Source organism: Hyaena hyaena, unplaced genomic scaffold (genome assembly GCF_003009895.1).
Source record: "Hyaena hyaena isolate Hyena2069 unplaced genomic scaffold, ASM300989v1 scaffold_33, whole genome shotgun sequence".
Lineage (NCBI taxonomy): Eukaryota > Metazoa > Chordata > Mammalia > Carnivora > Hyaenidae > Hyaena > Hyaena hyaena.
This window is the reverse complement of record NW_024080666.1, coordinates 4,158,838-4,182,560: the sequence shown is the minus strand read 5'-3', so window position 1 is coordinate 4,182,560 and position 23,723 is coordinate 4,158,838. Positions and strand designations below refer to the sequence as shown.

The following is a 23,723-nucleotide window of genomic DNA, read 5'->3' as shown; positions in this document are numbered from 1 at the left end:
CCCCGGCGGCTCCCGCAGCCCCGCCGCCGCCCGCGCCCGCGCCCCGGAGCCGCGCCACAAAGGGCCCGCGCGCAGCCGCCGCCGCCGCCGCCGCCGCCGCCGCGCGAGGAGCCAGGATGGTCCTGGTCCACGTCGGCTATCTCGTGCTTCCAGTGTTTGGCTCTGTGCGAAACAGAGGTATCGCTTTTTCCTTTCGGGGTCCGCTTCGGAGCGTGGATCGCCGCAGGCAGCGGGGCGGGGGCGGGCGCCGCGGGCGGCGGGGGGCTCAGGGCACACCCGCGGGGACGCAGGGCGAGCGGTGGCTTCTCCCCTCTCCCTTTTGGGGGACCCCCCAGTGTGGGGGTGGCCGCCCTCGTGGGAGCTTTTGTAGTGAAGTTAGGGTTTGGCGAATTTGGGTCCCTCCCTCCCCAGCCCCATTTTTTATTCTTTGCGGCGGACGCGGTTCCCCCAAATCACAGCCCCTTCCCTAATACCTAGCCCTGTATGATCGAAAGAAGGCGAGAGATACATGACTGTGTGCGTGCGTGCGTGCGTGTGTGTGTGCAAGCATACTTGGTTTTCTGTTATTTGTGGTTTTTTTTGAAGCATATATATGTTTTTGTGTTATTTGTGTTTGTATTTCTTCATCTTTTTGGTCATTGATACCGAAGGCTGGTTAGCTGGCATCTGGCACCAGCCCCCACCCTCTGGTGGGCGCTTGCTCGATTTCCCGTCCCGTCCCATCCTTTTCTCCCCTTTAACCCTTTTTTGTATCGCCCTTGTGCAATCCAAACCCCGCACCCCCCACCATTGTCTTTGTATGACAGTTGCAGTTATGGGTTCAAAATGCTTGGGTGCGAGTGTGTCTGTGAGCGTGTGTATAAGTGTGTGCGCGCCTCGGAGTCAGACGTGCCCTGCCGTGCACTCCTGGTCCCGGCCGGAGCGGGGTGCCCGGCCCTCGGGTGTTGCGCTGTGTGTGAGGATGAGGTGGGTCGCTGCCTCCACGCCAGGCCTTTGCCCCGGGCGGCCGTTGACAAAGCAGGAGGCCGGCGCCGGCTTTGTTTTTAACTGTGATATATGGGGTGTGTTTGCACGGTCCCTTTCCCCACATCCCCTTTCCCTTACATTCTGCTCCAACAATAGCTTGATTTCCCCCTCTTCTCCCCCCACCCCCTACATTTCTTCCATTTTCTTTTAATCAAAAATTCCCACCTCCCAAAGCAAATCCGGGATGCATTTAGATTCATTTTTTTTTTTTTTTCTTTTTGTATTCTGCCTCTGGACTCACATTTCTCTTCTTGGAAATGTTTCTGCTACCCTCTCCCACTCCAAGTCTGCTTAAATCCCTGCTGGCTAAGGCCCTCTCTCCTCCCCCCCTCCCTCACGCACAGAATGATGTCTTCCCTTTGCGACCAGGGCTGCTCCACCGAGTCAGAGCAGGGGGTGGGGTCGCAGGGCCAGCGCTTTAGTGCGCCCCAGGGGCCCGATTGGGCAAGAAAATGAAAGCCCAGCCCTCTTTCTTCCAGCCCCAGCTGTCCCCAGCCCCACGCCTCTCCCCAGAACCTAAAAGGCAAGGTTGGCCCCCTTAGGCCTGTTTGAACCGCAGTTGTTTTGTGTGATGATAGAATGATGACATTCTGCATTTATCAAATCTTTTTTTTTCTTCATTGTGTAGCTCAGTGAATGGTCAACTCGCTGCTGTGTGCGCTGTGACCCTTCTGCCTCCGCATTTAGCTGTATTGTGACACCCCTCTTAACCATCTCCTGTCTCCATCTGAGGAAGGCATTGCTATTTAAGCGGCAGTATCCCTATCTCAGGCCGGTGGAGGGGGTGTGGGGTGGGTGTGTGAGGAATAAGAGTGGGGCGGGGGCTGGGTGAGATCTCCCTTGAAATGCCAACCCCCTCCCCCAATGCACAATTATGTCTTATTACTTGGCATTTCCTCTTAAAACGGGTGTGGAACATTACACTAGGCAGAAATTCAAAAATGATTAAGAAGGATGTTGAGCCTGAAAGTATAATTATCCTGATTAAATCATTATCATCCTCATTAATACCACGGGTCTCTAAATACCATTGCAGGATGCCGATTTTACGTTTTGAAATTCAAATTGCTCAGCTGCCTTTAAATTTTATTTTTAATACACTCCCCACCTCCCCCCAAAAACACCCCAACGAAACAAATTCTGCCCGTCAGTCAAAGTTTACTTTCATGGCAAACACGCCCACAGGAAATTCAAGGGCTGAGGGTGAGTCCGGTTGTGGGTAAAATTTAGCACAATGAGATAAGAATTCATGACCTTTTGATAGAGGATACTAATGCTTAACCCAACAAGGTCCTACACCACAATCTTCTTGTAAAACTATTAGATAGCTTGCCAGCTTAAGTCTGTTCTTTTTAGTTTCCATTGTAGTAGTGTAGGATGTAGGCCATTTCAGAATAGATGTAGAGAAATAACCATTTTTGTATCTTCATCTTGTTTAGCTGAGTACATTGCACTGTAAATCCCTGTTAAGTGGATTCCTTTTGCCTTGGCTTGGAGGCTCTAGCACCCCATTTCCCGCTTATCTGGGTGGCCATCAGCTAGCTTCTTGGCAGCACCCAGGAATAAGTGAAGAGATGACATTTAGTCGGAGGCAAAAAATAATGAGTATATATCTATCTATCTATGAAAATCTTTGATGAAATGGCAGTTGCTTCTACTCCATAGCCTCTGAAAATTTGGTGCAGCAAGGTCCCTAGCTTAAGGGGGAGCCATGGCCGTGGTGTCTTAATTGTGTAATTGTACAATGTCAAGAGCATCTTTGGACATCCGCTCTGGCCCTCAGAGCTGCCCCTTTAACAGCCGGCTCCCTTCTGCTGCCTCACCAGCCAGACCTGCTTGAAAACTGAAACAAAACAGCGGCAATAATGAAAGAATAAGGCCCCTACTTCGAGGGCCCTTCCAAAATTAAGTCCCAAGAGGCTGCCCCAGATTGCCATTTGGCAATCTGAAAAGAAAGAGAGAGAGAAAAAAAAAATCGAAGAAGAAGAAAGAATCCCCAGCAAAATGGTTTTCCATTAAACAGGGATAGCGTGTTCTGCTGTGCTGAATTACTTCTTGTTCTTATTTTGTGGGTAATTTTTTCTGTATCAAATATCCTTTTGGTTGTGTATCTTTTTCACCTTTTCTTGTACTAAAACTAAAGCATGATCTGTATTTTTTTACATCCCCCAGTTGACAATGTACCGCGCTCGGTTAGAGATGTCACCCTGCTGAAACGTACTGTGGTCGTATAGCCCCGGCCATCTGCTCATTGTACGCTGCTTTTGTTCTGTCGCCCTTCCGAAGCATGGTGGGCCCAGCCTTTTTTTTTTTGTATCGTGTGCATGATGACATTGTTACACACAGAATCCACTAATACTAATATACAATCTCTCAATAAAGAACTAGTTTTCCTATATTAACCTAGTGTGCTTTTTCTCTTGCTGTTTTCCCATTTATTGTCGTATCCTGCTGTTTAGATTTTTTCCCTTGCTTTTTCTATCCCCACCCTCACCCACCCACCACTCCCACCTCCCATTGTAAGATTCGAGTGAATGCCTTTTTTTTCCTTTCCTTTCCTTTCTTTTTTCTTTCTTTCTTTCTTTTTTATTTATTTTTTTGTGGTACAGATCTAGTCCGTATCTTTTTACAGTAGACACCTGGGTCCATGGGAAGGGTCAGCTGCCCGGCCACACCAAAACAGCTCAACTGTGTAGGGACCCTGTCTTTGGCCACCTGTGTACCCAATAGCCTGCACATTTCATCATAGTTTCTAAGTTACAAGGCACTCAGTTTGTGATGCTGGGGAAGAGGGAGGGGTATAACACTTAGGTTGAGAAAAGGGATACTGTTCTTAACTAGCAATCTTGTAGCATTTCAGACTCGCCTGAAAAACCCATTTTTAGTTGCGTTTTAACTTTTCCTTTTACTGTCTCATTGATTTACTGTCCTTATAAATCATGCTGGGGGTAACATGTTACATGTAGTTGAAGCCGGAATTTTAAGGTACCCTCTTCTAGGTGCATCTTTAAATTCTTGGGACCTGCAATGTAAGTTTTGCATTGAGATCCTGCATAAGGAAGAAGTTGGGAACAGAAACCAACCCGGACCACCCCCACGTTTATCCCAAGGTCAACAGCCTGACCTGTTCCCGTAGAAATAAGAGGGTCTGTGTCCTCTGTAGGCTGTAAGCCAGTTAAAGCTGATTATAGCCTGGCTCTCTGACAGCTGCCTCATCTGTGGCCCTAGTGCGTCTCTTGAGAAAGAAAGCCCCATCTCTGCCATTGTCTGTGTGTGTGCATGCGTGCGTGCGTGCGTGTGTGTGTGCAGGAGGTGGGGTTCAGATCAGGAAGGGACTTTCCCCCAAATTGAATTGGAAGAAGAGCCCTTAACGTGTATCTTTTTTCCATAATTACATTTGAGAAGCCAGTGGAGAGGTATTTTTCCCCCAGAGTGGAACCCCAATTCAAGCATTTGTCAATTACACCTATTCAATTTCAGCCCAGAAGAAGTCTTGCTAAATGAAGCATTTTAGACACCAAGGAAATCCGTTGATTAGAGAAATTCACGGTTCCTCCAAAGGGTCATCATTTTGGAGCCGCTCTTCCTGGGGCTGTACCTCCTCCTGCCTCCTCTGGGCTGTCTCCTGGGGTCTCTCTGGCCCTCTGCTGGGGGCATTCTTTCCCCATGGAGGTGCACCCTGCCTGAGCACAGTGCTTCCTTGCCTTCTTTGTGGCTTGGTAGGACTCTCCTCTCCTCCCATTGCTGCCCTTTCTGCTCTGGGCCTTTGTTCTCGTGCTCTCCCCAGCCCGGGTGAGAAAGCTGAGCTGATTTACTGTGACACATGGACACACATGCAAGTTCCCAGCAGAGGCTCATGCTGTAGTTGGTGCAAGAAGAGTAGGCAGGCCTTCAAGGACTGGTTTTGCTTTTGTTTTTGTTTTTGCTTCTCCTCCTCCTTCCTTTTCTTCTTTTATTTTAGTTTACATGAAACTTCTAATTTTGTTCCTAGTTTGAGAAAGCAAAATCAACCATTCCCCAACCCATCCTCAACAATGGTTAAAGTACCGCAAATCAGGTGATGACCCTCATTTTTGTCCTAAAGAGCAGTGGCTTTTATTAGATTGATGTTAACCAACCCTAAGATTCTATTTCTCTAGATTATGTGTGTCAGAATTCATTGAAAAATATATTGCAAGGATGGTCTTGTAACCTAGTAATAATATAGAAAGCTCGTGGGGTTAGTGGGAAGTCATGATTTAGCAATTTATCAGATGCATACTCTATTTTCACCCAGATTGTGAGAAGAAACACATTCAGATGAAGAAGCCTTTTCCCCTGACTGGATGATCCAATCATTACAAAGCCATTGTACTTTACATCTACTCTTTCAACCATCTGACACATATCCGTTTTAATAACTTTTGACTCCAGGATTTTGGAAAAGCCATCTGTTACTTAGATCCTACACCACAGACTTTGTAATGAGATGAAACACGGCTCTTGTTTACCAGTCTTCTTTTCAAACAAAAGAACTCTTTTGAAACTAGCATCAGATAAGGACCACTTAATTGATGAGTTTTCTTAAATAATAGCTATCCATAAGGCAGCAAATACAATTAATCACTCAAGATTAGGGAGAAAACCATCATGAGTCTTGATGCTTCAAGATATAGGTGACAGAGACCAGGGTCCCCTTTCTTCATTTTACAGTTTGCTTACCTCCTGTCCTGCCCCATCCTTTCCCCCCCACATATCTCCCATCTTTAAATAAGCGTCCCATTGGAAAACTTACTGGTTTCCTGCGCTAGGAAACCAACAGCTCTGAACTGTATCCAAGTGCAGTGTGAAGCCCCTTTCCTGGCCAGGAGATGCACACCCTTGACTCCAATTCAGGGTATGAGTCTGGATCTCTCAATCCTACCTGACTACTGTTTGCACAAATGTGCAAGATATTTGTGCCTTTGTTTTTCTATGGGTCTTTAAAAATTCCTGGCTTAACACTGTATGAATGTGAATGAGTATCTGTTAGTTTCTAGTACTGCTTGGCCACAGATGAGCTAATATATTTCCGAGAGAGGTGGGGGAGAGTAATGGGGAGGGCTTGCTTCAGAGAGCAGCACATCTTCTGGATGACTGAAGAACTAAAAGCATATGTTCATAACCCTGAAGCAGAGCCTCTTGCAATGCCTGTGCCTTCATGTACTCAAGTCATTTATTCATCCACTCACTCACCTGTTTGTTCATTTAGTTAATGAACATTTATTGAATACCTACTAGGGACCAAGCTAAGGCAGATACTAAAGCAATGTAGGACCTGGGTGTCTGCCCTCCTGAGGCTTAGGCTGAGGCTGGGAGATGAATGCTTCGGAAACTAGATGCTGTCTAAGATGTTCTGTGATGGCAGAACATACTGACTGGGTGAAGTGGGAAGAGCCTGGAGCAGTCCAGGGGTTGAGTCCTAACTCAGTCTTGACCTGGAAGGGTGAACTTAGACTGCTGCTCTGAGCACTGTCTAATCAGTGATCATCCTCATACCTGATAGGGTGTGTCTGGACTACTCAAAGGCACCTGGCACACAGCAGATGCCTAGGTCTGCTAGCTGGCTGCCCCTCCATTCCCCGTAACTGGAGGAATTTATTTGTGAGGGATCAAATAAAGTCTCAGAGCTGACCTTGCTGAGAAAGTGGGGTTAAGATGTGCCTCCAAGGTTGTAAACATACAGAAGGGACGAAGAGGAGGAAGGGTTGCAGGTTGGGGAAGTGTAGAAATGAGACTCCGGCTAAGGCCAAGAGGCTCTGCTGATCTGGCAAGATCAGGATGTGCATATGAGGAGGGGTGTGTGTGTATGTGTGTGTATGCGTGTGTGCATGTGTAGAGGGGTATGTGTGCAGGTCTGTTGCCTTGCATAGCTATAGGAGGCCCTGGGGCATTGTCACTGGTTGTCCCCAGTGCACAGCTCTAGAGGCTAAGCAGCACGTGGTCTGGAGAATGTGGAAGGAAAGTCTGGAAGATATTTTGAAGTCAATTATTGAAGGCCTCAGGAAGCTTCAGCAGAGTCTGAACTTGCACCTTTAGCCATTGGGAGGTCTTTGGGGAGAGTGGTATTTCCACACCTCACTCTGGCAGCTGATGACAGAGGGATGAGCCAAGGGGCCGAGGCCATGGAGGAGGCTGTGGCAGGCTTCCAGGGGTGACCAGAAGCCTAAACCAAAGGTCTGGGGGATGGGAAGGACAGTTCCCACAAGGGGCCTTACCATAAGAGGAAGTGAGCAGAACTGAGTCTGGGAGAAGTGCCTGGGGGTGTGTAAGACTGTGAAGACAAACTGGGAGATGGGAGCAACAGTCAGGTTCAGAGAGAGATGTGTTCAGTGAATTTGAGATGCCAAGAGTGACAAAGGAAAGGGGACCATGACAGTGTCCTGGGATTTAAGACTTCTAGTACCCAGTGCGGTTAGGAAATTCACTTCCAATAACAATTCCTCATGTTTACATGACAAGGCCCCTTGAAATCCCCTTATTCGGGCCTCTTTAGTCGTGGGCCATTCTCTCTGTAGGTCCCTTAGCACACAGACCCCTGGGGAGCTGTGCCCCCCTGTGCCCTGATATATCAGTTTGAATTATTTTCATCAAATTTCACCGTTTTTGAGGAGACTGCCAGGCAGGCAAGTGCCAGGATTATTGCCTCCACACTTTTGCAGAAAGGTTGACTTTACCCACGTGAGGAGGAAGAGCTTGGTGTTTCAACAACTTCTGTGTTCTACCATGGAAGTAATAGAATGTCATTCTACATGGAAGTAATAGAATAGACCAAAGGGAAAAAAAAATCTTTCAGATGTCCACCCGCTCCGATCATGTTAGTGAAATTCCTTCACGTGTTCGTGCATACATACACATATATGTTTTGTAGAGCCGTAAACACAGTAACGTATACTCCTGCATTCTCCATTTTTTTACATCACATGTCACAAGCCTTTTCATGCTTTCCTACGTTGTCCTCACGAGCATCACTTTTATTGGGTATGCAATATTCCCCTCCAATGGTGGCTCTGCACGTGAGCTGGGTGGCATCCAATGTGCTCACACGGCACTGGGTTGAGGGCGGCTGTGGGCCACAGGGGAGCAGAGGTCAGCGGGATGGGTATGACAGCCCCAGAGCCTCTCTGCTCACCATCAGCCTCTTCCATCAACAGGTCCAAACAGGTGGAGGGGAGGGCAGGTAAGAGAGGGCTTAGAAGGAGGAAGTTTTGCATAAACTTCTGAGATCTGGGTGCCGGTCTTTTTTTCTGCCACAAACTCCTGTGATCATGAGCAGGTTAGCTTCCCTCTCTGGGTCTCAATTGGTTGGTCAGTCAAATGGGGATGATAGGCCCACGGTGTCTGTCTTACCAGAAGGACTTGTCACAGGAAGTGAAGCATATGAAACAAAGGGAGAAGCCAGCCAAAGGCAACGGTAGCAGCAATGACTGGCATTCCCTAGTGGGGACCTGAGGACCCTCAGACAGGCGGGACAGTGCAGTGGGGACAGCCCAGACGTGGGGTCCTGCTCCGCCAGTGGAGGCGGGGGGTCTGTCGGCCACTTCCGACTGCAACTGCTCAGTGCCCTCACTTGCTATCTGCCACGGGTCAGATGACTGGCCGAATGACCCCTTCCTGCCTTCAAAAACTGGGATTTCCCCTAGATGAGAATCACTGGCATTTTATTCCCTTTTTGCCTTTCCTTAGTGCCACTTTCCTAGGCCACTTCGGCTGGCCAGCTCGCCGCGCAGCGGGACGGCAGCCAGCGGCCCGCAGAGGCCCTGAGCGCCCACCCGACGCGGGCCCGAGCTCGGAGTGGCCCGGCTTCCCGGCGCTGCTGCCCTCGTTCGGCCTCCGAGCAGGAAGTTCCCGTGCTTTCCGGAGGCATCCTTTCCTTGAAACCTCCCCCGAGGCGCGCCAGCGCGGGCAGAGGAGGCAGCGCTCGGGGGAAGTCACCCGCTGGGTGGCCCGGCCCGTCGGGGCGCAGCGCTCCCCCAGGTAGCGGCCGGGCGGCGGGGAGAGGAAGCGGCGGCCGCTGACTCAGCACCAGCCTGCCGCGGGGAGAGGGGGTGGAGGAGCTCTCCGAGGCCGGGAGGAAGTGAGCGTTCGGCCGACACCTGTCCCGAGGAAGGGCAGGAGGCCCGGGAACAGCTGCCGCGCGCCGGCGGGGGCTGAGAGTGGGAGGGAAGGGGGCGGAGGCGCGCTCGGCGCTGCCCCTCCCCCACAGCCAGCGTCGCCGCGGCTCCCCCGGCTGCGCGCCCGTGCCACCCGCTCCCCGGCGCTCAGGGGCCTTGCCGCGTTCCCCAGGACCGCCCCCCTCCTGGAGCAGTTGCTCTGTGGGCAGGAATGGATGAACGCCTACCCCCAGAGCTGGAGATAACTGGTGGCCTTCCTTAAGCCGGAGGGTGGCCCTCTCCCGACCTGGGTGGGGGCATTCCCTGGAGGCGGAGCTGGAATGGATTGCCCAGCAAAGAGCGGCCGCCCCGACCAGGCCTACTCCTCCACCCAGGAGGCATGGTCCTGGTGACCAGAGTTGAGAAATCCAGCCCTGGGGAAGGTGAGGCATGACAGGGGGAAGGCTTGGGTCCACAGGCGCCTCCCCTTCTTCAAGGCTCCCAGCACTGCCAGTCACCCCTGGCCCAGGAGCCTGGGTATCCAGCTGTGTGCGAGGGCGACAAAAGAGGGAGCTGGACAGAGCGTAGGCCTTGATTTAGTGGGAACTGACCGGAGCTGCTTTTGGACAACAGGTTGGATAGCCTGTGGCGTGGGTGGAAGTCTGGCTTTCGAGGGGAGCTCAGGCAGCTGGTCTGGGTGGAAGCTGGGCTTGGCCTTGGCCTTGGGAGGCAGTGCCTGCTGGACTCCTTTCTGCTGAGGGGGTAGATCCCGAGGCTGCAGCAGGCAGGGTGCCCAGGGGCAAGGCTGGAGGGGAAGGGCTGTAAGAGGCAGCTGTGGGGAGTGAGTTTGGGATTATGGGAGGGGTGAGGGGAAGAGAGGTCACATGTGGTAAAGGGAGCAACACCCAACCAGCCCTCCCCTCCAGCCCTGGGGGGAGGCGTTCATCCATTCCTGCCCACAGAGCACCCGGGAGAATGATGGAGAAGGTGGAGGAGGGGCCCAGACACGAACCTGGGGGGCATCTTCACATTCTATCCCCACGTCATCCTGAAGAGTCCTTGACCAGTCCGAGCTCCCCGCAGGAGACAGGTGGAGCAAAGAAGGAGCATGACGCGATGGGGAGGTGGGAGGAGGAAGGTAGAGACGCCGCCTTGTCACTGTCCACAGGGCTCCTCAGCAGGTGGGGCTCATCATCTCCTGAGTAAGTCTGTGCAGGTATCCACAGAGTCCTTGTCCTCTCCATGGCCGGGTGGTCCTGGCCTGCCCCCTAGGAGCATCCAGACTAGCGGGGAGTTGGGAGACAGAGAGCGGAACCCTTGACTCCCGGCAAAAAAGGGTCCTTCCATGCCCCATGCCATGGAAACATAGCATGGCTTCCAGTTTTACTACTAAATCTGGGGAAAAAGAGGTTTTCCTATTAAACTAGACGAGGAGCTCTTAAGTCACCAGTTGCAAATGTTGCATGAACTTTTGAGTGAAAATATAGGACTTTGATGATACATTTCACGTGGGCAGGTCAGACTGTACCCCTGTCGCTGGGGGGCTCGTTGTTTCGTACCCGTCTGACATTCGGGTGCTCCTGGGGAAGAGTATGAGGGGTGCTGGGTGAAGCAAGTTCTCTTCACAGAACTGGAAACCCAAGCCTGTCCAGTGGCTAGAGTTGCAAAGCCAGCTCCCGAGCGCCCCAGTCAGGATTGAGACCTGGGTGTCCTGACTCTGAGGGGCCAGTGCTCTTCCCGGGTCTCGATTCAAGGCCGGCTGGAAGCGGTCTGAGCTCCAGCAGCTCCAGCAGGGTGGTCGAGTGAAGCTTTGTCAGGGGCACAACTGAGTGAGGCTGAAGACAGCGTGGCATTTAGGCAGAGACAGAAAAGGGTGGTATTTCAATATGGCGGCTCGTCTGCCCCATTGCTTCCCAGGTCTGCAGAGCCAGGGCCAGGACTGGGAGCAAGGGTATGGATGGGGGAGGCCGGGAGTGGAGGTGAATCCCAGGAAGAAGCAAGTGAGGGAAGCTTTCCTGTGCGGGTGTCTAGCAGGGCTACCCCCCAGACTCTCAATTTTACTGTAGTAGAATCTACACAGCGGCTCCCCCTTACCTGCGGTTTTGATTTCCGCCGTGTCAGTTACCCACTGGCAGCTAGAGTCCGGAAACAGATGATCGTCTTTCTGACGTATCATCGGTAGCAGCCTAACACTACATCACAGTGCCCGGTCGTTCACCCCACTTCGTGGAATCATGTGTGCATTTTATCACCGCACATCATCATGGGCGGGTGGGTATGGGGCAGCGAGATGTTCTGAGAGAAAGACCATGTCCACGTAACTTATTTGTACAACGTGTTTACAGCATATTGGTACAATTGTTGCAGTTTATTATTAGTTATTGATAATCTCTCCCTGTGCTTTATTTATAAATTACATTTGTTACAGGTATGCGTGTATAGGAAAAAAACATAGTATATATTGGGGTTCTGTGCCCTCTGTGGTGCCAGACCCCCCCGGTGGGTCTTGGAACATATTTCCTGGGGTTAAGGGGGAACTGCTGGATAGCATAAAATTTGCTGCTTTACCCATTTTAAAGTGTGCAATTCAGGGGCATTGGGTATATTCACAGCGCTGTGCCACCATCACCACTTTCTATTTTTAAAACTTATTCATGACCCCAAACAGAAACCAAGGGCCCCCTTGACTTCAAGGCCTGCTGCTGGGCAGGGCACGGCCGTGCTTGCCAGGGATCCTTGAAGACAACTGGGGGAGACGAAGTGGTGGCAAGAAGTGCACGGATTTTGGCATCAGGAAATCTTGGGTTTAGTTCTTGGCTTTGGCACCTACTGACCAGGTGACTTTGGGCCCCTCTGAACCTTATCCCTTCATCACAGAAAATGGAGATACTTGTTATTGGTACCAGTGTCAGGGGGCGTGAGCATGAAGGAATTACATATCAAATTCAAGGCACACAGAAGCCGTGGAGGTGCTTGGCGAAAGGTGGTCATTCCCAGCTCCCGCTGCCTCCTCTCAACACACAGCCTGTTTGTTTGGGCCTGGAAACCTCTGAGCGCCCCTCAAGTAGGTGGAAAACACAGGCCGGGCTACACAGAGGGCCAAGCTGATGATCATGCTGGCTAGAAGGTGTGGCCCAGCCTGGAGGCCACTGGTCAGGGTTGGTACACAGGATGGGGAGAGGTAACTGAGGCCTGGAGAAGTCAGGAGGGCCTCCTGGAAGAGGTAGAGCTGGAGCTGTTCCCCAGGAGGGAGATCTGCCCTCTGCTGCCTGGGGGAGCTATCAGGTCAGACTGCCTCCCCCCACCCCCCACTAGGCCCAGATTCGATCCAAGAGGTGAATGTTCAGAGTCCTATGGCTGTCATCCTTGTCTGAGTTTTCTTTTTCTTTTCTGGAGCATTGGGCCCACTCATTTCATTGTCATCCCACCCATTCCAGTCCCTCCCTCCCTGCTCTCTTCCCTGCCCCCATCCCTCACCATCTCCCCTGTAACTCTCTGCCTCCTCTCCCACCCCGTGCCTGAGCGCTCCAGTGGGTCAGTGTACCGTCCCTCGGGAGGGCCTGCGGAGGGTGAAGCTGTCCAAGGGGAGCGGGGGCTTTTGTGACCTCCCTCTGGAGCGGGCACCCCTCTCGGGGCATTGATTCTGTTCTCTGCAGCATGGGGTCCTCATCCTGACGTGCCAGGCTGAGTGGGGTTTAAATGGGCCCTCCATGACGCCTGGCACAGAGTACGGGGCTACTCTTGTTGCACGTGGCTGTCTGTCAGGGCCGCGCCACACATGGAATCCCCTGCCTGCCTCTAGGAGGCACTTTGAATTTGGTAAGGGCAACAGTGGCGGGGAGGAAAAACTTCTTGGAGCCAAAGTGACCTCATCTGTAAAATGGGAACAATCCTGGTAAACCCACGCCCTCACCCCGCTGGCCCCCCCTTATCATGAGGCTCAGATCTGATGGTGGTTTTGTTCAGCTCATCTGACAGATGTGCACTGAACATGTGCTTTGGCCCAGGCACTGTCCCAGGCACCGGAGACACAAGGTAACAACGACAACAGAAGCACTAGCAGGTGCTCCCAGGGCACTTGTCTGTGCCAGCTGCTTTACTAAGCACCTTACCCTAAACAGACTCAGCTCAGTGTGGTGGAAAGCAGGTGCATGAGCAGTCAGAAGTGAGGTCCCAGGTACGTGCCGGGTGCTATCACAGCCTGCGCGGGGACGTCCCGGGGAAGGCGGTGCCCATGGGAGCTGGCAAGGAGCTGAGTCTTGAAGCATGTGTGGGCTTGGCCGGGGGAGCGGGCGGGGGCAGCGTGTTGCAGGCAGAGGGGCTGCAGGGCACTGGGCAGGCAGAGAAGCAGAGAGCTGCCCGTGGGGTCTGGGGGTGAGGCTGTGGTCCTGCGGGGCAGCTGGGGCCTCCTCACTCCTGCTTGTCAGCACAGCCGTGTTGTCTGTCGATCAGCATGGCTGCTGGTTGACTGGCTTGTGTCAAGAATGAAGCGCACAAGCTCTACCCAGACGGTATGTTCTGAGCTTTGGGCTGAGGGCGAGACCAGGACATTGAACTTGAAGGCCTAGGAAACAAGGCTGACATCTCGACAGACCACCCCTGCCCAGGAAGCAATGAGGGGACAAGATACCTTCTCCTACCTTCCAAAGGTTATCATGGCTAACTGCCCGGAGGGCGGGGAGGAGGCCAGACCAAGGGCAAGATGAGGGGCATATGGTGTCCAGGAGTCTTGGAGGACGTGGGGCTTGAGCTGACCCTTGAACTAGGGCCAGGGGCAGCATTTTCCACACAATCTAGCCAAACACTAGGACCCCGAGCTATTAAATGTTGTTTCTGCAGAAGAGTTACATGATCCACCACTTGAGAAAGTGCTGCACATGCCGCCCCTGTCGAGGAGGGTCCCCATGCATGTGAGCACACTGAAGGTTCTGGCAACTCCCACAGCACAGAATGCCCTTCGGTTCTGCATCAGTAGCACTTCCCCACACTACCTGACCACAGAACTGTGTGTGTGCATGGTGAGTCCTAAAACATCCCTTGAACTTGGAGCACGGAGACTGTTTGGGAAACGCCAGCCTGGGAGCCCGGCCATCTAGCTCAAGGCTGGCCCAAAGCAGCTCCTCACGTGAGGGGAAGTAGAGGCTAAGAAAGGCCATGAAAGGTGGCCCATCAGTTGGTGACTGCCGGTCTCGAAGTCCTCCCCTGACCCCCCAGCCCAGGCTTCCTCCCAGGAGGGCCATCTTTACCTGCTGAAGAGAAGACTCTAAGATCGGGAGGTCAGTGGCATGCTGATAACCCCCTCCCAGTGACACCCTTGCTGGCCGGCTTGGGGGGGCTCTGCTGGCAACCAGGGAGCAGAAGAGGAGACCCTGGAGGGAGCTCTCGGCCCCTGGAGGGACTGGTGTTGTGCAAAGCCCCGCTCTGCTTAAGATTTCCTCCCACCTTTTATATCCATGACCTTGTCCAGATGCCTTGGGGTGGGCTTTCTCCCTGCCCAGCTGGGGGCCCCCCTGCCCATGTGCCCACAGCTACATCTGACATGTAGCATACGATCCACATAGCACTTGATGTTCACATAATAGTGCACCCAGCTGCTCAACCCCAGCACGCACGCACTCACCCCCACATGGTCCCTGTGTAATACACATTCGTACACAATCCACGTGCAGTTAGAATGTCAGCACATACACTCATTCACACTCATTAACATCTGTACAGTACACAGTCACAGATGCAAATAAATGCACACATGTGCCCACGTACATGCATACACACAGGTATACCCATGACACCTACTCACCTCGAAAAATACAAGCTTAAATGTCTCCACATGGAGACCTCCTTCTCCTTCTTGTCACTGACATGCCACCTGCGCCCGACGAGGCCCCATCCCACCATCGCTGAACTCACACGGTCAATATTCCGACAAAGAGATGGAGACCTTCAGCCAGGCTGAGGCCATGAGGCCTGAGCTTCTCCATACGCCCGGGCCAGGCTGGCCACGGTAAGGGACCCATACCTGCCTCAGAGCTGGGGCCTGTGGCACCCAATTGTTCCCGTCCTCAGGGCTCTGCTTTCTCCATGGGGCTTTGCCGTGGCCCAGGAGGGGCAGGGGCTGTGTGGGCTAATGCGGGAGGCACGGCTGATCTACTATGGTATCCACTATAGCTGCCTGCTGATGGATGAAACAAACATCAAAAGTCCCTTTTGGATGTCAAGTGGCCTGGGGGCTTCATGGAGGAGGTGGGTCTCGAGCTGGGATGTAGGATGAGGACCATGTCAGCAGGAAGTGAGAGAGGGGAGGACACGGAGGTGGGGAAGCCACATGAAGGGCACGGGAAGGAGTGAGCATGGCTGGTGACCCCCTAACCCAGAGAAGCCCAGTGATATTATGGGGACAGTTTGAGCAGAGAAGAAGCAGTGAGGCCAGGAAGCGGCCGGTAGCCCCGCTCTGCTGGGGTTTCCTCCTGCCGCCCAGGAGACTCCTCATTCAGTGCTCAGCTTCTGCATCCAGGTGGTTGGGGGAATTAAAGAGACCATGCGGTATTAATGTTGCTGCCTTGTTTTATAAAGTGTCCTAACAAGCCAGTAAGCCAGGCACACTCAGTCTTATTTACAGCTGCTATTATTTCTCTGACATTGAGATTAATTTGATGATAGCCATTTATAAGCTCTTCTATCATCAGATGGGCCCATTACCTGGGAGGAGAGGAGGGCTGGATTTAATTTGTGAACAGTGCGCTGGGTTTTCCTGCTCCGGAGTGTGTGTGGGAGTCAGAGTCATAAATCATGGAAGGCAACAGCGGCACTGAGACTGGAGGCCGGGGAGCTCCCCGAGCCGGCAGAGGTGGGGAGGTGGGGAGGGAGGTCCTGGCGGGTGTGTAGGTCTGCAGGCCCAGCAAGCTGGGGGTGGGGGGAAGCCCAGCCACCTGTGTGGGAGAGGGACACTGGGGATCACCCAGCCAAGGAGCTTCAAACTCAAGAGTCTACACCAAGTAAGAATCATCTGGAAGCTTATTAGCATGCAGATTGCCCTAGCCTAGGGGCAGGGTTTGGGATTTGCCCCAGTCTGGAGAAGGGTCTGGAGTGTTCTCCAAGGAGGCCTGCCTGCTGCACTCTTGCCTACGGACAGGCCAAGCTAGTTTCCTCCAGGGTCCCCCTGCTCCAAGCAATGGCTTCCCTTCCCTGGATTTCTGAAGAGAAGAGGACAGGAGGAGGGCCAAGAATGTGTTGCGTCTTGAGCAGAATGGTCAAGTTTGCAAAGGCTGTCTCGCACCTTTGGAGGCCCCGAGCACTGCGGACCCTCAGCTGGCTGTGAGAGCCTCCTGCCGAGTGGGAGAGAAGCATTAGTTTGGGAATGGTGTCCCGTTGGGGGCTCTGTAGGCACCCCCTGCCAATCATCCCGTGTTGCTCTTTCGTTAGCTTTTGTTAAAGCCAACTGAAAGATAGGAAAACCGAGGCGTTGCAAGAAGTGGTTTTGAATTTCATGGCCTAGCAACTGAGGACTGGGTTTAAATGCAGCTTGGACGTTGATGTCCTTCCCATGACCGGAGGCAGTATTCCCAGCCAGGAGGAAGGGCCCAGCTCTGAATCCTCACACACACCCACACTGCGTCCCTCAGCAGGGAGTCAGACAGCCGTGTGTGTTGGGGTCTGTAGGAATTCGAGCTGTTCAAGGAACCTTCATGCTCCATGGACCTAAGCAGCCTTCCGCCAAGGGCTGCGTCTGTTTTCCTGGGGGCCTCTGAAACAGAATGCAGTGGCTCTTTCTCTGCTGGTGGCCTGGCAGACCCTACCACAGGTCAGTGGGGGAGATGGGTTGTGGGGGAGGAGAGCCTTCCTGACTCCTACACAGAACTTGCATCTTGTCCTGATGGACGGCAGTGGCCCATGGGTGGTGACCTTGCTCCTTGTCTTTCCCCCTTGCATTTCCTGGGCCTGTCCCTAGGGATGGCTGCTTTATGTCCTCTGCCTCCCAGGCCTTGGCCTTTCTTGCCCTGCCATTGGCTCTTGGCAGCTTTTGCAGGGCTCTACTGGGGACTTCTGAGTTCTTCAGGCCAAACATCCCCATTTCCTTCTCCTTGGGTGCTTCCTGTCCCATCCAGGACACCTGCCTTGATGAGCTCCGGCTGGTTAAAGCCCATAAAATGGGAAGGCAGCCAATATGGACTCCAGCAGATGCCTTTCCCTAGTCGAGAATCCATGCTTCTGTTAATGGAGCCTGATTTTGCACCAGATGTTCTGAGTGCACAGCACCCTTGTATTGAGCTTAATTCAGGTGAACCAGAACTCTCAAATTGCCAACAACTGCTATGGAGACTCTTCTGTCTTAGCCTATTTGAGCTGGTTTATTGGTAGGGTGTAAGTTTGACTCTGGGACAGAGACACAAAATAAAGGTGGTTTAAACGAGTTACCAACTCTCTAGAACAGCCTGGAGTTCGTGGTCCTGCCCAGGCATGGTAGGTGGGTACTCGATATCGAGCATCAGGTATTGCCTCTCTTATTGCTCCACCCCTCTCCAGGGTGTGGCCCCTTTCTGCGTGGTCCAGATCGGTTCACCCCCATGTCCACTTTCCAAGCAGTGGGATGGAGGAAGAAAAGAATGGGTAGAAGGAGCATGACACAACGCTGTCATCACCCACTCACATCCCATTGGCCAGAGTGGGCCCACGTGACCATGTGTGGCTGCAAAGGAGCCTGGGAAATGTAGTCTTCATTCTGGAAGGCCACGTGCTAGCTAAAGCTGGGGGTTCTGTTACCATAGAAGGAGAGAATAGATGTTGGAAGACAAGTCATCTCTGCCTCAGTTGGCTCTTAGACCCATACATTGGGCCTTACACTGATCCTAGTTAAATATGTCCTGTGCTTGCACTTTTCTGGTGGTGGGCTAGCATGCCCTCCACTAGGAAAGGACAACGCTCCAAGGTGGGAAGGGAGAAGCCACCCTCCAAGGTGGTATCAAACCCCTGCGCTGTATTGATGGGATGTGCTCATTCATCTAGTTGCAGATTCCCCTTGTCCTGGTGACTAGCTCTCATTTGGCATCTTGTCCACAAAACTATAGTAAGATATTGGAGTGGAGACTGAGATGATGGCTGTGGAGTGCCCAGCCCAGGGCGTGGTGTACAGTAGACCCTCAATAAATGCTGTGCGTCCTTGGGCAAGGTACTTAACCTCTTGGGGCTTCTGTTTACTCGTCTGAGAAACGGGGATGTAATCATGGCCAGACCCTTGGGTTGCTGGAGGGATTCAGTGAGAGTGCACAGGCAGCACCATGCAATGGCTGGCACAGGGAATAGAAGCTGCCACAGAGGCAGGATGGCCTGGGGGTCAAGAGAGGAGGTTCTGGGTCAGGCTGCTGGGTGAGAGTGAGGCTCTAACCTTCTGAGAAGATGTGTGAATGAAATGGGATCCAGTGAGATTTCAGTACAGGCCCCTGGTAAGCAGTGGGTGTTCAATAAATACTAGTTTGCTCCCTGTCCCTACCCCACTGTCACTGGCAGGGGACATTGCATGCCAATCCCTGGATCCCTCCCCCTCCCTCAGTAGATGCTCCATGGAGACATGGACTGGGGAGGATCTCCAAGAATCAGAGCAGAAATGATGAGGCCAAGGAGCTACTGGTGGGGAGAAGACCAGGGTTCTGGTTCCTTAGACCAGTGCCATGCGCACTGTCCCCCGTTCCTGCCCCAGACCCTCTGTGGGGGGAAATAGGATGCACCTCCAGGAGCAATAACTAGACACAGACTTCCCGTGTTGAGGGCTGGGGCTATGGTTTACCAGGCTCCTGGTTGCAGCCTGGCTGTGACACATGATTCTGTCTTTCTGTCCACCAAGACTCAGCTCTCTGGGTTCTTACTGGAAGCCTGGAATGTCAGGGCTGGAAGGGACTCAGAGATATCTGGCTCATTGCCCCCACCCCTCATTTTACAGGAAACAGAGCCCAGAGAGAAGAAGGAGCTTGGCCAAGGACCCTCAGCCAGGGTGAAGACCCAGACCCACCTCGTAGTCTCCATTCTTGCTCCTGACCTGGGAGGGCAGGAGCCACAAGCCTTTGTGCCCTCCCCCCTCCCCTGCCCCCACACTTCTCGTTCCTCTCTTCTGCTCCCAACTAAGAATTAGTCCGTTTCTTCCTATGGTGCAGTCATCCATCTGGTGAGGGCCCAGGGAGGGGCGAGCACATTAGCAGAGGCACCTGCAGGGAGCGGGGGGCAGGGGACAATCTCTTGGGGGAGCAGCTGTGATGGGGAGGGGGCATTGCAGGGTCAGAGGCTGGGGGCCTGGGCTCGGCTGCCAACTCCGAGGCTCACTTGTGTGTGTCAAAGGGCGAAAGCGGGCACCATCAGACCCGCCTCTCAGGGTCAGGGTGGAGATTCACCGACACAGGCTTGTAAAGTGTGCAGGGCCATTCAGAATTGAGGGCTTCTGTCCATTTAGTCTGTAAAGACGAGGCTCCTCGGGCACAAAGCCCAGGATGGGAAGAAGCATGGGAAGGATGCTTGGGCACCGAGATGTAACTGTGCTATTGGTAAGCAGAAGAAACAAGAGAAGGTTTTACAAGAGTGTCCGTGGTTGGTTAGAATACTTCCAGGGTCTTTGCCTGATGCTTCTGGATTTTCACAGAACATACCACCGTCGTCAGCCCTCAGTAAGTTTTGAGCTGCTCATACTTCGTATTTCACATCTCTGAAACTGGAGGGCACCTGAGAGGTGCCCGTGTGTTCTAGTCTAATTGCCTTTAAAAAATCTTTTAGTGGCTGATAAAGGATGGTTCACTGTGCAATTGATGGCCTCTTAGAACTGATAACATTTGGCAGCTTTTTAACACTCCCCATACCCAAAGCTTTGGGACCACAAATAAGTCCGTAAAACCCTCAGAGACAAACATCAGTGCCAAGTTTGTGATTCATAATATTCAGGTTTCTTCTGCAAGGTGGACTAATGCCTTCATCTTGTTTTTAACATCTTGCAAGAACCCAAGGACTCAGGATGATGAACACCTTGGGGAAAGCCAGACGTTCGCAAATCGGGAGACAAAATTCCTGGGACCCCTCTGATGGAGACTGGCTTTGTTAACCTTTCTGGGGGCCTTGGGCTCTTCGCTGGTCTGATGGAAGGAGGCTTCTCTTTCTACCTTACTCTTCAGGGGCTGGTCGGACCGCAGGGCATATTTGCTGTCTAAATGGCTTTGGAAAGACAGACGTGCCCCAGAGCTAAGAAAAACGGAAACTTCCTTGACTTTCCCTCTTTCCCCAAACCAGCTGTTCAAGCCCCCTTCCTGTGCCTATCAGAGAACCACCAATCTCCTAGGTGGTCAGATGACCCTTCTGGGGGTGCTGAGCCCTTCTCCCATTCGTCCCCTGCGATGTCCTTTCTGAGCCTCTAGCAGCCCTGAATTCAGTGTGCACCTGGCCTCTTGGCCGCCTCCTCTCCAGCCCTTGTGACTGAGCTGCCTGCTCAGGACCTTCCCTAAACCCTTCCGTGCACATGTGAGCCGAAGCGTTGCACAGCCCCAGTATGCTTGCAGGCCCCCAGTGCTGAGATAGCCAGTATGGCCCCAGCGCAAGGGGGATCTGACTGGCATGGATGATGGTGATGCTGCTGCTGCTGCTGGTGATGATGAGGATGAGGATGATGAGAGCCTCTGTGGCCGGAGGATGCACGGCCATGTGATGGGGTTGCTGGGCCAAGGCCATGGGGCCACTCCTTGGCAGGGTTCCCATGGCACTCGGCCCAAGGCCAGGATGAGATGGACTCAGGGCAGGTCCAAACTGCCACCATTCCTCCCTCATTCTCCCCTTGATTTATTACTGAAATATTTATTAAGCCCCTAGTCTGTGCGAGGAACTTGTGGAAACTGGAAAAGATACTGCCTTACCTTCCTTCCTTCCTTCCATTCATTCACTCATTCCCAAATGTTGATTGGGTGGCCTGCCTGGTTCCGGGTGTGTTCTAGGGACTGAGGATGCTGGGATGAGTCAGAACCCTCCACCCTGACTTCGCAGAGCTCCCACTGTAGTGGGGGCTGGCAGACATCAACTAATGAAGCAGGTGGAAGGTGACAGGGACTAGGGGGCGGAGTAGTTCAGGGCATGGGGACCATGATCATGGCGTCGGGGCTTCCTTTCCGTCTGCGCTCTGCACGGGAGAAGCTGTTGTCAGTATGGTGCTGCCAGGGGCCTGCACTTGAGGGCCGCATGAGAGGGGCCCAGCGGCCAAGGGCTTGGATCTCACCTCCCTTGTGAGCGCGGCTGAGCACGGCTGCATCCTGCCTCCTGAGCGGGCTGGACACCTGCTTTCCAGGCACCCTGAGCACTGCCTCACTCAGTCCTCACACTAGCCCTGGGAGGTAGAGACCGGCATTATCCCTGGTTTACAGATGGGGAAGCTGAGGCACAGAGAGGTGGCCAGACCTCACACAGCTTGTAGAGGCCGAGCCAGGCTTCAGACGCAGGCAGGGGACCCCAGAGTCTGAGTGGTCACTACTCTGCTACACTGCCCCCCAACATCTTTGCCACACCCCTGCTTCCCGTGGGTTCCCTGAGCCCTGGAGCCATACAGACAGCTGGCTCTCCCACCCTCTCCCCTCAGGGCTGAGGTGCTGACTAGTTGGTATAGCGCCCAACACGGCATTCAGAGCCCTTCTCAGTGCAGGGCTCACTGTCCCCTTTCACATGTGAGGAAACTGAGGCCCAGAGAGGCACTGACTTGCCTGGCGCCACATTCTGATTAATGACCAAATTGGTTCAGGGAGCCTCCTCTCCTTCCTCCTCTGCCTTCTGTCTGATTTCTTGGCCAGGGAGCTTCAGGGCGAGTGGCAGGCCATGGGAGGGGGAGGCTGGGAGGAGGCGGGAGTAGTGGTCCATCCGTCTTTTCAGGACCATCTCTGAGCACAAAGCAGGTGTGTGTGTGTGCATGTGTGCGTGCATGTGTGCACACGCATGTGTGTGCCTGGATGCACGTGCACTTGGAAGGGCATATTCCCACCAAAGTCCCACCAAGAGCTCCCATGAATCAAACCCAGCGCATAAGCAGTTGAAAGTTGAGTGGGTGCCCGGAGTCTCAGCACCCCCGCCGGGGCCCTGCCTCCCCAGGCCCTTCTCAATGGCGGTATCGGCTGTCCCTTTCGTGGTGTCACCTCTTGTCCCCTAACTCACTGCCTCCGATCCAGATCTTGGTCAAGTCTGGTGAGTGTAGGTATTATACTCAGGGGAAACTGAGACCCTAAAGATTGGGGAGGCTTCCTCCAGAGCTGGGTGGAACCCTGGTTGGGAAGACTGTGTTCTGTGCCTTTGAGCTGTGGTGGTGACTTTAGGTGGGGACAGTTGGCTTCGTCCAGTTCTCCTACCTGTCATTAGGGTTAGCTGGGGAGCTTGCCAAAATCCATATTCCCAGGTCCCACCGCAGGGCTACCTGAGAGAGGAATCTGTATTTTTATGTATATGTGAATTTTATTTTATTTATTTTAAATGTTTATTTACTTTTGAGAGTGAGAGAGCACAAGCGGGGGAGGGACAGAAAGAGAGAGGGAGACACAGAATCCTAAGCAGGCTCCAGGCTCTGAGCTGTCAGCACAGAGCCAGATGTGAGGCTCGACCCACAAACAGTGAGATCATGACCTGAACTGAAGTCAGACACTTAACCAACTGAGCCACCCAAGTGCCCCCATGTATATGCAAATTTTAAATACAAATGAGTTGTTTTGTCATAAAGAAAAAAGGTCAAGGGGTGTCTGGGTGACTCAGTCGGGCTCAGGTCATGATCTCAGTTTCATGGGTTTGAGCCCTGCATTGGGCTCTGTGCTGGCAGCGCAGAGCTTGCTTGGGATTCTTTCTCCCTCTCTCTGCCCTTTCCTCGCTTGCACTGTCTCTGTTTCTCTGAAAATAAATAAATAAATTTTAAAAAGAAACTTTAAAAAAAGAAGAAAGTACAAAAAATCTAAGTGAAATGTAAGCGAAACATGTAAGCCAAAAATGTAAGTGAAAAATGTGCAAAAAAATGTGAGTAGTATGGAAAAGTCGTTGCTGAACAGCAGGCTTCTTTCCTGCCCCACAGACCTCTCCCCAGAGCTGACAATTGTTATTACTCATTCTTTAAAAAAAATTTTTTTAGTGTTTACTTATTTTTGAGACAGAGAGAGACAGAGTATGAATAGGGGACGGGCAGAGAGGGAGAGGGAGACACAGAATTCGAAGCAGGCTCTAGGCTCTGAGCTGTCAGCACAGAGCCCAACATGGGGCTCGAATCCACGAACCATGAGATCATGACCTGAGCCAAAGCCAGACGTTTAACAGACTGAGCCACCCAGGTGCCACCCCTCCTTTTTTTAAAAAAAAATTTTTTTTAACGTTTATTTTTGTTTTTGAGAGAGAGAGAGAGAGAGAGACACACACACACACACACACACAGACACACACACACACACACACACACACAAGTGTGAGTGGGGGAGGGGCAGAGAGAGACAGAGACTCAGAATCCGAATCAGGCTGCAAGCTCTGAGCTGTCTGCACAGAGCCCAATGTGGGGCTCGAATTCACGAACCATGAGATCATGACCTGAACGAAGTCAGACACTTACCCGAC

At 52.7% G+C, this 23,723-nt stretch overlaps 1 protein-coding gene across 1 annotated transcript in view; it reads left to right on the top strand.

The window, feature by feature from the left end:
- The first annotated feature begins 116 nt into the window (after window positions 1-116).
- Window positions 117-23,723, top strand: part of RNF165 (ring finger protein 165) — a 105,706-nt gene continuing 82,099 nt past the window's right edge. Inside the window, exon 1 of the mRNA XM_039228907.1 lies at window positions 117-177. Within this exon, the coding sequence (XP_039084838.1) occupies window positions 117-177 (61 nt within the window). The remainder of the gene's footprint in view (window positions 178-23,723) is intronic.